At 40.9% G+C, this 12,780-nt stretch overlaps 1 protein-coding gene across 1 annotated transcript in view; it reads left to right on the top strand.

Moving 5' to 3' along the window:
- The window catches only part of CDYL2 (chromodomain Y like 2), a 111,663-nt gene extending 99,241 nt beyond the window's left edge, over nt 1-12,422 (top strand). The window contains exons 4-7 of the mRNA XM_073582594.1: nt 4,076-4,248; nt 4,574-4,784; nt 4,883-5,026; nt 7,961-12,422. Coding sequence (XP_073438695.1) covers nt 4,076-4,248; nt 4,574-4,784; nt 4,883-5,026; nt 7,961-8,119 — 687 coding nt within the window. The 3' untranslated portion in view covers nt 8,120-12,422. The remainder of the gene's footprint in view (nt 1-4,075; nt 4,249-4,573; nt 4,785-4,882; nt 5,027-7,960) is intronic.
- The last annotated feature ends 358 nt before the right edge of the window (nt 12,423-12,780 follow it).

Below are 12,780 nucleotides of genomic sequence, written 5' to 3'. Positions count from 1 at the left end.
CACCTCATGAATATGTGCATATTCATGAGTGTAATGAACGGTACCATGTGACCGCTGAAGGAAGGAAGGGAGATCACGAAGAAGCTGGGGGCTGCAGAGACGGTGCCAGGATCGGTAAGTATGACTACCAAGGAAGAGTTGAATCGGACCAATCTGAGATGGCGCACCCCCTTACTACATGTCCAATAGCAGATTTTGGGACAACACCTTCCATATCTGACGGCACGGCCCCAGTAACAGAACAACTTGTTTCACTACTTAACATAATGTCTTGTCCCAACCATCAACCATGTATTTCTAACACTAGAATAACTAACACATGATATAGTTTTGGTTTTATTTGATTTTATGCCACTTTTAATTATTTCATAAATTGTTAAGAACTTACGAAATGAAAACTGGTAATACCCAGCGGGACTGACTGTTCATTGTAGAAATTTATGTCTATTCGTTATTGGCCTTTTCTTAATTTCTTTTTCATTTTCTTGACAAATGCCCTTTAAATAAAAATATGATTATTTCAAGACTCTAATTTGGAAATGTAAATCAAGGGAATACACTACTTATGTTTTGCTAATTAAAACTATATAATGAATATGATTTTTTATCTATATTATTTAATCGTGATTATTTTTTTAATTCTGTTTTCTGTACATGGTTATTGGGGCAGTAATCTTGCCTAAGCTGTGGCCCCAAAATAACTCTTTAACTTCTATGGGAGAGTGTTGGGGGCATTCTCTGTGATCTGTGCAGAGGTCAACGTGCTGGGAGGGAGAGGAGGTGATCTGTGACCATCAGTTCTTGTGAATAGTAGATCATACATTGACATCTTGCATATGATGATGAGATGGCTGTTTGAAAGTGATGTCTGCATTAAAGGAAGTATCAGTCTAGTGTGAGGCTCAGAGTAAAAACTGCAAGATTTCAGAATTTCAAAATATCAATAGTGACATGAAAAATAAAATAATTCCCTCTAAAAATTATTTAATAATAAAACTTAGACTAAATAATAGCCACTTTTTTAGAACATTTATGCTAACCCCTTCCTGATGTTTGATGTATATGTATCTTAAAAGCTGAGCCCCATATACCAAGGGTTCTAAGGCTGTGAAAGAGATCATCCATCTGCCCCTAACAGTAGCGATCAGAATAGGCTGTCCCTAAAAGCACTGGAAAAAAAGTGAAAGTGCAGAAAAAAAATATATAAACGTTTGAATTACCCAATTTTTCCCAGTTTAAAGATGGGGTGACAGATTAAACAGTTTTGGTATTCTGTTCATAAAAGTTTGAATAATTGTCATCACACCTCCTTACCCAAAAATGCAACCGTACTCACAAATGTGTGAAAAGAGAGCAATCGGCTCACCTGTCCAGGTGGACGGCAAAATACTAAAGTAATATCAACAGTCCAAAGGATAGCTGGAACTCACATCTTCCTAAAAGAATTGCTAAGGCCTCTTTCACACTTCCGTTTTTTACAATCAGTCACAATCCGCCAGGTTTTGAAAAAAAACGGATCCTCAATTTTTTTCTGAGGATCCGTTTTTTTCCCATTGACTTGCATTAATGGCGGATTGTGACGGATTGCTGTCCGTTGCATCCGTTTTTTGTGAGGATCCGCCAAAAGTTGCTGTCCGTCACCATCCTCAAAGATTTCAAAACGGAGTTTGTAACGTTTTTTTCTCTGGCGGATCCTCCAGACACTCATTTAACCCGAAATTCTTTCTGGGTGCCGGACAAAAAAAAAAATTCTCTCTCTCTCTCTCTCTCTCTCTCACTCTCTCTCTCTCTCTCTCTCTCTCTCCAGCGATTCCTTTAAATTTCTTCATTTTCAGGATCCGTCTGAAAACGGATCCTGCCCCATCCGTTCACATCAGTTGAGAACGGATCCGCTTGTCCGCCTTTTTGGCGGATTATAACTGATGCAAAAAACTGAAGTGTGAAAGAGGCCTTATTTGATCCAGTAGTATAAAGGGCACAAAAAATGGTCGGACACGACAGCACAAAAATTAAAAAGGCAGAAAATAAATTTCCGCTGTGCTCACAGCCAGCATATTTCAGACCTGCATGGTCCTTTGTCAAACCTTGACAAAGGACCATGCAGGTCTGAAACATGTTGCCTGTGAGCACAGCGGAAATTTATTTTCTGCCTTTTTAATTTTTGTGCTGTCGTGTCCGACCATTTTTGTGCCCTTTTCAATACTGGATCAATGGAGCAATTCTTTTAAGAAGATGTGAGTGCCAGCTATCGTTTGGACTGTTGCTGTACTTACAAATGGTATTAATAAAAAAATGTTCGCTCAACATTCAAAATATTAGCCCTAAAACAGATCCATCAATATAAATATAAAAATGTTATAGATCTTATAAAAACGGCAATACAAGCAAAAACAATTTTTTAATTTCTGAATTTCTTTTAACCACTAAAAAAATAATAAAAAAAAAATATCCAATCTTGACATTGCCATAATTGACCTAAAGAATCATGTTGCCATAAAAAGGAAAACTAAAAAAACAACGTCGGAAATGTTTTTCACAATATAATAGGGTAAAATGGATGATGTAATTCAAAGCTGTATCTCAAAATAAAAAAAACAGGCCTTGTATAGCTATGTCAATGAAAAATGAAAATTTAAGAAGTAAAAATAAAAAATCGCCGCAACGGGAAAAGGTCAAACAGATGTTGTCCTATAAAGCATATTTGGATTGGAGTCTCCTGCTCAGGACCCCTCTCTTTTTGCCAGAGCAGGACATCGCCGCAGAGAGGACTGAGGATGACCAAATTATACATGATCGCCCTATAAATTCAGTGGGAAAATTGCAGCACCTGAAGCTTCCTCCATCTATACCGGCAAATCTGTAGATCAGATTATTTGACCCCCATGAGGATCCATTGTTCTCACTGGTGATCTCTCCTATTCAATGAGAGTGTTTTCCTGACATTTGGTTTTGCATACACTGTCCCTTTAATATAATAAGAATTAGCTGCATCTGTATTTTTTTGGTACAAATAATCACTTTGCGCAAACGTGGAAGGAGGACATTTATCTCTAGGAATACAAATTATGAAGTTCTCCAATGTATCTCAATGCTGTCTTTCTTGGTAAGAACATACTCGAACCCAGAATAGTTACCAGTCACGAGGCCTACACATTCCCCAGGAGCCTGGTAATAATAGTGCACAGTACCTCTGGGCTTAAAGGGATAGGCACACCTGGGATCGTGACCGGCTGAATGAAAAGTGGGGGGGACTGATCTAAATATTTGAAAGCTCTCTGTAAAAGACAAGTGAGGTTTCCATGACAACTAGAACTCTCGGGATTCTTCATGATCCTTAATAACCACCGTCGTGATCACACAAGGAACTTGATATTTGTAAAGCAGCCTGTTGGCTTCTCTCTCTATACCTCTGTAAATGTAATTACGGTGTCACCAACATGGCAGCTTGGAGTAATAGAGCCTAATCGTCGGCTTACTTTTTTAATTTCTGGGTTATTACTGTCTTTAAGGGGTTGTCCAGGGCTGTATATTTATATCCTATCCCGTCAGTATCCCTACTGAATCAATCAGCCATGAACTACCGCCAGAAGACTACAGCTCTATACTCTTTGTAGTGGCCGTTCTCAGGTGTTGCCGATCAGGTCCAAATTAAATACATAGAACTAGTCTGATATTGGCACCTATCCTTTCCTTGTATTTAGATTTTTCATCCACCTTTATATACCATAGAGGGAGCCCAGAATTTTGATCATTCCAGGATGATGAAAAATGGGACCTGAGCTCCAGGACCTTCTACACTGGGTGGCTAGGAGTAATAGGATCAAAGAACTCTTAAAAGCCTACGTTTTATCTACGCTCCAGGCCTTTAGAACTCCTGTGTGTGAAAAATATTGGGCAAAAATATCCACGTACCGGCCATGGACGTGGCTCGGGTGTCTACTGTCTTTACCAAAAAAAAGTCTGCAATGGACGAGTAATTGACATCACTAGTCAGATCTCCTGGTGGGTACTTCTTTTTATGGGGCTTCAGTCTTGAGTTGCATATTACAATCTTCAATTTATGTCCTCCATTCAGATTATGAAAGAAGTCCGACGGGCTTTGTGCAATGCTTCATCTGATGATAGTAAGCTCCTGCTGCTCAGCGCTGTCGGGAGTGTTTTCTGCAGCGGCTTGGATTATTCCTACCTTATCGGGAAATTGTCTACAGACAGAAGAAAGGAAAGCTCAAGAATCGCAGAAGCAATAAGGTATTTAAGTCATTTGTTCTCTTCTAAAGGTGCCTATACACCGTAGCTCACTTGCGTTCCGATGACCACTGTCACTCCTGACTTTTTTGTACACGCGCAAGCTAAGCTTGGACGAGGCTGCATGTTTTTCTAATCTGGAGGGTGGCTATGCTCCGAAAGGATTAGGCATAAAAATTCGACATGCTCAATCCTTCTCTTCCCCAACATCATCTGGTTGTAACTGTTATCTCTCTACCCACACCGTTCAGAATATTGTACACCCAGTTATTGAGTCATGTATTGCGTTGTAATTTCAACCCAACGCCTGTTTCTTGTGTTTCCACAGGGATTTTGTAAAGGCGTTCATCCAGTTCAAAAAGCCAATTGTGGTGGCTATCAACGGCCCAGCTCTTGGCCTGGGGGCATCTATCTTGCCTCTATGTGATATAGTATGGGCAAGTGAAAAAGCTTGGTTCCAGACTCCATACGCTACTATCCGCCTGACTCCTGCCGGTTGCTCCTCATATACTTTTCCTCAGATACTTGGTGTTGCCCTGGTGAGTTCTAACAAATCCAATGAAATAGAGGAATTTTGGTTTTTCAGGAATAAATTGGATATTTTGAACAGTAATGAAAAATAATATTCCTTCTTCAGGCCAATGAGATGTTGTTCTGTGGAAGGAAACTCACCGCACAAGAGGCATGTAGCCGAGGGTTAGTGTCCCAAGTGTTCTGGCCGACAACATTCAGTCAGGAGGTTATGCTCCGAGTAAAAGAAATGGCTGCCTGCAGTGCTGTGGTAAGATGACTATCACTTCTTTTGGTTATTTTTTGACTATCCTAACGTTGCACATAGACATTAGGTAAAAGTCAGCCAAACCCACTCACTGCAGAAGGACCCAATGACTAACTTGTGAATGGGGTAAGATCACGCCCCCAATTGTATTGAATACAAGGGATTAAAGCAAAACCAAAAATAAAGGCCAACAAGCCCTAACATTATTAGTGTAATGTGTAGGGATGAGCTGACCTTCGGAAGTTCTGGTTTGGCCGAACTTGAGTCCGAAGTTGATCCTGTACTCAAACCTCATATAAGTCAAAATGTATCCAAACTTTGGTGCTATAAAGTGGTCATAGTAAGGACTAAGGGGCTGCAAAAGAAAGCAAAATGGTGGTAAGAGCAGGACAATTGCTGGAAAATTACTTAAATTTCAAGCACCATGGAATAAATGGCGCCCTTAATAATAAATAATAATAAAATAACATAAAATAAAAAAAAATAAAAGATAATTTTGAACCAAGAGGCAGAGGACCAAGTGGAGGGTGGAGCAGTGCCTTGCATGTCTGTTACTGTGCTTGTTAATACATAAATAATAAAAAAAAAAACAATGTGGAGTCCCCCTTATTTTTAATAACCAGCTAAGGCAAAGCATAAAGCTGGGGCCTAATATTAATAAGCTGGAAAGGGCCATGGATATTGTCCCTTTCTCTTTGTTATAAGACCAGACCTCAGCCGCCCCAGAAATGGGGCATGCATTAGTTGCGCCAATTCTGGAGCTTAACCTTGGCTCTTCCCAATTGCCCTGGTGTGTTGGTAATCAGGGTAATGGGATTGTGGGGTTGATGTCAGCAGCTGATGTCAAGTCCACGGGATAGTAATGGAGAGGCGTCTGTCCAACACCCCAATTACTAACCCCTTAGTCAAAAGAAATACACACACACACAGAAGCCCTTAATTTGAACAAAATCACTTCCGGATAATTTCCGTCTTTCACCCATTTATTAAAAAAATAAGAATCTACACCGATCCGATGTAATTCAAATGGAGGTCCCACGACGATCCCCGTCTTCTTCATCCAGTGTATGATGAGCGGTGACATCACTGCTCATCATTCTGGCTCTCGTGCTGCCCACATGAGAGCCAGTGCCTGTGAACTGAGATAACCTTACGTGACCTCAATTGACAGTGGACGGGTCTTACAGACCCGGCCAGTGGCTGCTGCTCCAATCCATTGAGGTTTGTTATCGGAACGGAGCTCCATACACAGGATGAAGAAGATTGGAACGTCGTAGGACCTCCATTTGGATTATGGCAGACCGATGTGAATTATTTTTATTTTAATAAATGGTTGAAATTGAATTGCTGGGGAGTTTTTTCAAATAAGATTTTTTTCTGTGTTTTTTTTCTTTTTACGTAATAGAAATGCCTCTCTATTACTAACCTGTGGGCTGGATGTCAGCGGGCATTACACAGCTAACATCAACCCCACAGTCCCATAACCCCAATTGCCAACACACCAGAGCAATAGGGAAGAGCCGAGGCTAAGCACCAGAATTGGTGCATCTAATGGATGCGCAATTTCTGGGGCAAACTGAGGGCTGGTCTTATTAGGCTCGGAAGGCGCCAATATCCATGGCCCTTTCTAGGATATTAATATGAACCCCCCATCTGCTTTGCCTTAGCTGGTTATTAAAAATAGAGGGCACTCTGCATCATATTTTACGGTCCCTTCATTTTTAATGACTAGCAAAGGCAAAGCTGAAGGCTGATATTAATAGGCTGGGATGGTAGATGAATATTGGCCCCTTCCCAGCAGAATAAGACCAGCTCAGAGCTATCTGCTTTTCCTTGGCTGGTTATAAAAATAGAGGTGACCACACTTCATTTTTTTTAAATTATTTATTTATTTTATACTGTCAGGCCTGTCACGGGGTTATTTGCCATTACATGGCTGGGATGGGGCCTGAAGTGCCCACAGTATTAAAGCTTGTTGATTGGCTGTGCTGCAGCCTTTCATATTAGATTGGCAAACTCGAACAATAACACGGACGTACAGTAAGAAGTCCATGTTCGGGGTTTGTTACCGGACACTAGGTGTCTGGTACGAACCTCGAACTTTACAGTTCGGGCTCACTCATCCCTAGTAATGTGTAGGTGCACATAAACACTGTGACCATTAACATTCTAATATAACCTAGAATAAAAACAACTATTAAAAACACGGCATTAAGTAAATAATTAGTAATACTATTGCAGTAACAGTATATGGTATTTGGTTGCCTTTTTTACGTAAAAAAAATGTGTAAAAGCCATTCCGCCGCGACAAGGTGTACCCACTCAGGTAGGTGCCCATCTAATATCTTGCATGTCTGTTAAAGGGAATCTGTCACCTATTTTTTTGACTATAAGATGTGGCCACCGCCATCAGGGGCTTATCTACAGCATTCTGTAATGCTGTAGATAAGCCCCCGATGTAACCTGAAAGAGAAGAAAAACGAGTTATATTATACTCACCCAGGGGCGGTCCAGTCCGGGTCCGATGGGTGTCGCGGTCCGGTGCCTCACATCTTCTAGCGATGACGTCCTCTTCTTTGCTTCGCATCACGGCTCCGGCGCAGGCGCACTGCTCTGCCCTGTTGAGTGCCAAGTAAAGTACTGCAGTGCGCAGGTGCCGGACCTCTCTGACCTTTACCGGCACCTGCGCACTGCAGTACTCTGCTCTGTCCTCAACAGTAAAATTCCGCTACGTGTGAACCCAGCCTAATGGTGCAGGCAGAGCGATTGTGTGTTGTCTTGCATCATTTTTGGGCGTATACGCCTACGTGAGGTGGACACCCAGTGTCTACTTATTCTGAAATGAAAAAAAATAATAAAGACGAATGTTGGAAAAAAGAAAAAAAAAACCTCCGTGTGTAAATTTACATGGCGCCAACTTTTTTTTTTGTTTTTCAGGTATTAGAGGAATCCAAATGTCTAGTGAGAAGCTTCCTTAAATCCGTACTTGAGGATGTGAACGAGCGGGAGTGTCAGATGTTAAAACAGCTCTGGAGCTCACCCAAGGGACTGGACTCTTTATTCAGCTATTTGCAGGACAAAATCTATGAAGTCTGACTCCCGTCAGACCAGAGGGGAGAAAAAAAAAAGTTTTCCTTCCCACTTCCGTCTCCGCGCCTGCAGTAACCTTGAATGAGGTTTTGGGACACTTGTGCAGGTGCCCACAATTATGCAATGAGGTATTCCATGCGGAATCTGTCCTACTGCTTCCACTTTTTTTTTGGGTTAAGTGGTATCGACTCCTGAAACCATATACAATGTATAACAATAACAAAACTTCCATCTCTCCAAAAAAAAAAACAACAAAAAAAAGCATAAAACATTCCATCTGCCACAAAGCACCTTCTTTACTTTCTTACTGTGAGAGTCACTTACAATAACGATGACACATCCGGGGAAAAAAAAAAAACCATAGTTGAAGTAGTGTGAGAATTTTTGCACTTTGTATCTATTTTTTTAATTATTTCTTCCTCGTACTTAAGTATTGGATGATTCGTGTACATAGTTGCTTCTGATGTTTTGGGTTTATTTTTGTTTTCTTGTTTGGTCATGTTAGCCTGATAATTTATTTTATTGTTTTGTTTTTTGAATGGGCAGAAATCAAAAGATTTGCCTCTTTTTTTGGGGCACTTTGCCCTTCTCAGTAATAATATTATTAATAATGCAGGACATATTGACTTATGTTGTACCACCACAAAAAATAACAGGGCCGAAAGAGAGTCGTGTTGTGTAAAATGGTATGAACACAATTAAATCGATGAACATAAATTAATGTTTAGGGGACAGTAAGGAAAGTTACCGGTTGGCCTATGGGTTTTTTCAATATGGCAGGCTGTTTTCAACTTTGTACCCCTCTGTTATCCATAGACAAGTTTCTAACTTGTTGCTCCTCAGGAGTGAAAGTATGTTCCTCTCTATTCTTCTGAAGTTATCCATAGACCAGTTTCTAACTTGTTGCTCCTCAGCAGTGAAAGTATGTACCCCTCTGTTCTTCTGAAGTTATCCATAGACCAGTTTCTAACTTGTTGCTCCTCAGCAGTGAAAGTATGTTCCCCTCTGTTCTTCTGAAGTTATCCATAGACCAGTTTCTAACTTGTTGCTCATCAGCAGTGAAAGTATGTTTCCCTCTGTTCTTCTGAAGTTATCCATAGACCAGTTTCTAACTTGTTGCTCCTCAGCAGTGAAAGTATGTACCCCTCTGTTCTTCTGAAGTTATCCATAGACCAGTTTCTAACTTGTTGCTCCTCAGCAGTGAAAGTATAAGGTCCCACAATGGAGGAAGTTGTAGATTTGCAACAGTTAGATATCTGCAGACCGGAAAACACTGCCATCGACCAAAAGTATCCATAAGGCCAAACACTCAGATGATTGGTTGTGCAAGTAGACACAACAAAAATCAAGTAGAAGGAAGTAGATGTATCTTATTCCACGGTACTCTGTTGCCAAGATCTGTATACATTTAATTGGATGTCCAGGACTAAGATATTGATAACCTGCCCATAGATCTGTAAGATCAGTAGTGATCAGACTCAGCCACTCTGCTGATCCTAGGAGCCGTGGCCACTAGACACGCACAGTGTTACACAGCCGGAACACCACCACTGTGTAGTGGCCATTCTTGGGTACTGCAGTTCAGATCATTCACGTCAATGGGAGCGAACCTGCAGTACCGGTGAATGGTCATTACACACTCAGTCAGGAATCTGCCGAGTGTCAGATCTCCCACTGATATTGATGATCTACCCTAAGGATAGGTTATAAGTATTTCAGTCCTGGACACCCCCTTTATGTCTGGAAGAAGTAAACAACCTGGCCTCCACAGGTTTATCCATATATTCATAAAAAGACGTCACTACAGAATATCTTTGCAATATTTTTTACAAATGAAGCGTATCTGTGCAGGACGTGTCTGTTATAGACCACGTTGTCTACTTTGTTTAAAGGCGATCTGTCAACAGGATGTTACCTTACCCTCCCAAATTATTTATATGATCATGTAGGTCTTTCAAAGACAAATCCAGCAATGTTTTTTCATGGACAATCCTTTACTCCGTTCCTGAGAAATCAGGGTTTGAATTGATATGCAAATGAGGCTGAAGTGCTATGGTAGATCTGAAGCTTCAGTCACTCCAGCTCTTATTCCCCGCCCAACGCCGCCTCCTCCTGATTGAATGACAGCCTCTATGCTCTGCAAAGGAACCCACAGCCAAGCAAGAGGAGGAGGGAATAGAGCTGGAGTGACGGAGGCTTCAGATCTACCATAGCTCTTCGGCCTCTTTTGCATATCAATACAAACGCTGATTTCTCAGTAACGAAGGAACGGACTGGCCATGCAAAAGTAATACAGGACTTGTTTTTGAAAGAGCTACATGCACATATAAATAGTTTGGATTCCGATTCCTTTTTTAAGGTCATTGAAGCCCATTTCTGCCATGTTGCTCTTATGGTGGCATATCTCCTGACTAGTCCGATTATAGGGGATCCAGTCACTGGAATCTCCACTGCTCTCAAGAATTAGTGTTCCCTGTCCCCATATATGGGTGAAAAATGTGTGTGCATGCAGAACGCTCGTGCATCAATAGACGTCTATGAGGATTGGACAGAAGACCTTAAAGGGTAGAACTCTTAAAGGGGTGGAATTAATAAGTTGCAAAAATACAGCACTGGTGGTAAAAATAAAATACTGAAATCTAGGCAATGCGAACTAGTACTCTATGGATATATGATACTTATCCATTGCGTTAGTCGCCAGATCTTGGAAACAGTAGTCACCATCTCGCTGTATCCCGGTGACCGTCTAGACTACTTACTGATGGTCTCCATTAGGCAGACAGGTCCGATTAAACACCACCATAGTTATATTATAACTAATGACCCTGCTATGCTTTCCTAGGAAGAAGTGGGGTGAGATATATATATATATTTTTTTTTTGTATCAAAGAAATACATTTTTCTTTTATTTATTAACTAATTTGTATTTTTACAAAGTTTACGATGTGAGTTGAAAACCCTTGAGATGTTTGTTATTGCTGTTTTATTTTTTCTTGACTACAGTGGTCTATGTTCATCTTATTGAATAAGCCAGGTGACTTGTACTGGGGGGGATAACTACTCCATAGACAGCTCAGTCTGAAGCCCTGAGCAGATATGAGAATTTCCTAGATGTGATGCCTAATATAATTAATGCAAAGGTTTAAGTTTTTTGTTTGTTTGTTTTTTGTTTTTTTTCAGATCATACTTGAATTACACCTTTTCAATTAGGGCTTAAAAAACACCAATTGCATCTTCAAAGGTGCCTGGAAAAAATAACTAGCCAGTCTGTGAGACAGATGTGACAATCGCCAGACTTTCTGCAGATCTGAGTGCTTAAGATGGGAGGAGTCATCTCTTAAAGAGTCAGGAGGGCGTGGCACAATTCTTATGACTTCCTGACTGGCACTTTGGCAGAAGAGAACGGATGGGAACAATTTTTTTTGTTACTCACTGACTGCCCTTTTGGGGGAGGATAGAAGGGCAGGGCTCAGTTTTTATGACTCCCTGACTGGTAATTTGGGAGGACAAGAAGGCCCAGGTCTAAATGATTCCCTGACTCCCATTTTTGGAGGGACAGGAGGGCAGGTCACGTTTTTTTGACTGGTAATTTGGTAGGACAGAAGGAGAGAGGTCAACTCTCCTGACTCCCTGATTTGGCACTTTGGTAGGACAGGAGGGCAGGTCACAATTTTTGTGACTCGATGACCGGTAATTTTGTAGGACAGAAGGGGGAGAGGTCAGCTTTCCTGACTCCCTGGTTTGGCACTTCGGCAGGAAAGAAGGGCAGGACATAATTTTTGGAACTCTCTGACTTCCCTTTTTGGGAAGAAGGAAGGGCAGGACTCCATTTTTATGACTCCTTGGCTGGTAATTTGGAGGGGCAGAGCTTCACTCTCCTGATTCCATGATTAGAACTTTGGCAGGGCACAATTTTCTGGCCCTTGGACCCTACAAAAGTCCTATATGACAACTGTTGCTTTTCGAGGAACATTTGGCCAAAAAAATGACTTCCTCTTTAGTGTTGGCTAGCAATTCATACAGTCTGATGGTGGAGCCGAATAAACAGGTAGAATGAATCCCAGAGATGCTGCCCGGTGCCGAGTTTACAGTGAGAGGCCTCATGATACAACATGGCGTCTTGTCTCCAATAGATGGACCATAGTGATGCAATGAAGAAATTTCTCTAGTTTTTTTTTTTTTGTGAGAAATACGATCAAGCTAGAATTTATTTAGAAATAGACCTCACAATATAATTTTGTAGTACTGTATTTTTGTAGTGTCTTGACTATAAAAAAAAATAATAAAAATAAAATAAAAAATTCACCTACTCTTTAGGTTTATTCTGCTCTATTGTGCTAGTATATACTAGTTGTGTCAGGAATGTATATTTAGCTGCCTTCAAAATAGGTCTAACCATGGTTGTTAACGGATGGCGATGTGCTGATTCTCCGGTAAGCCCTCTGGTTCTTGATTACAGGCGGGCGGAACACGACCGCTGCAGCCAATCGGTGACCAGATTGGTCACATGCTCTATCGTGGCAGTAAAATCTAGCAAGAGACAAAGACTCCGGGGAATCAGAGCCGGGTTGGCAAGGGATAGTAAAGGTGAGTAAAGTTTTTTGGGGTTTTTTTTGTTTACTAAATAATATTTGCTGCTGTTTTTTTTATATTTTTTTTTTGTTTTT

Source organism: Dendrobates tinctorius, unplaced genomic scaffold (genome assembly GCF_039654945.1).
Source record: "Dendrobates tinctorius isolate UK_male_01 unplaced genomic scaffold, ASM3965494v1 ptg000009l, whole genome shotgun sequence".
NCBI classification, from domain to species: Eukaryota; Metazoa; Chordata; class Amphibia; order Anura; family Dendrobatidae; genus Dendrobates; species Dendrobates tinctorius.
The sequence above is the reverse complement of the archived record's forward strand: the minus strand, read 5'-3'. Positions and strand labels throughout refer to the sequence as shown.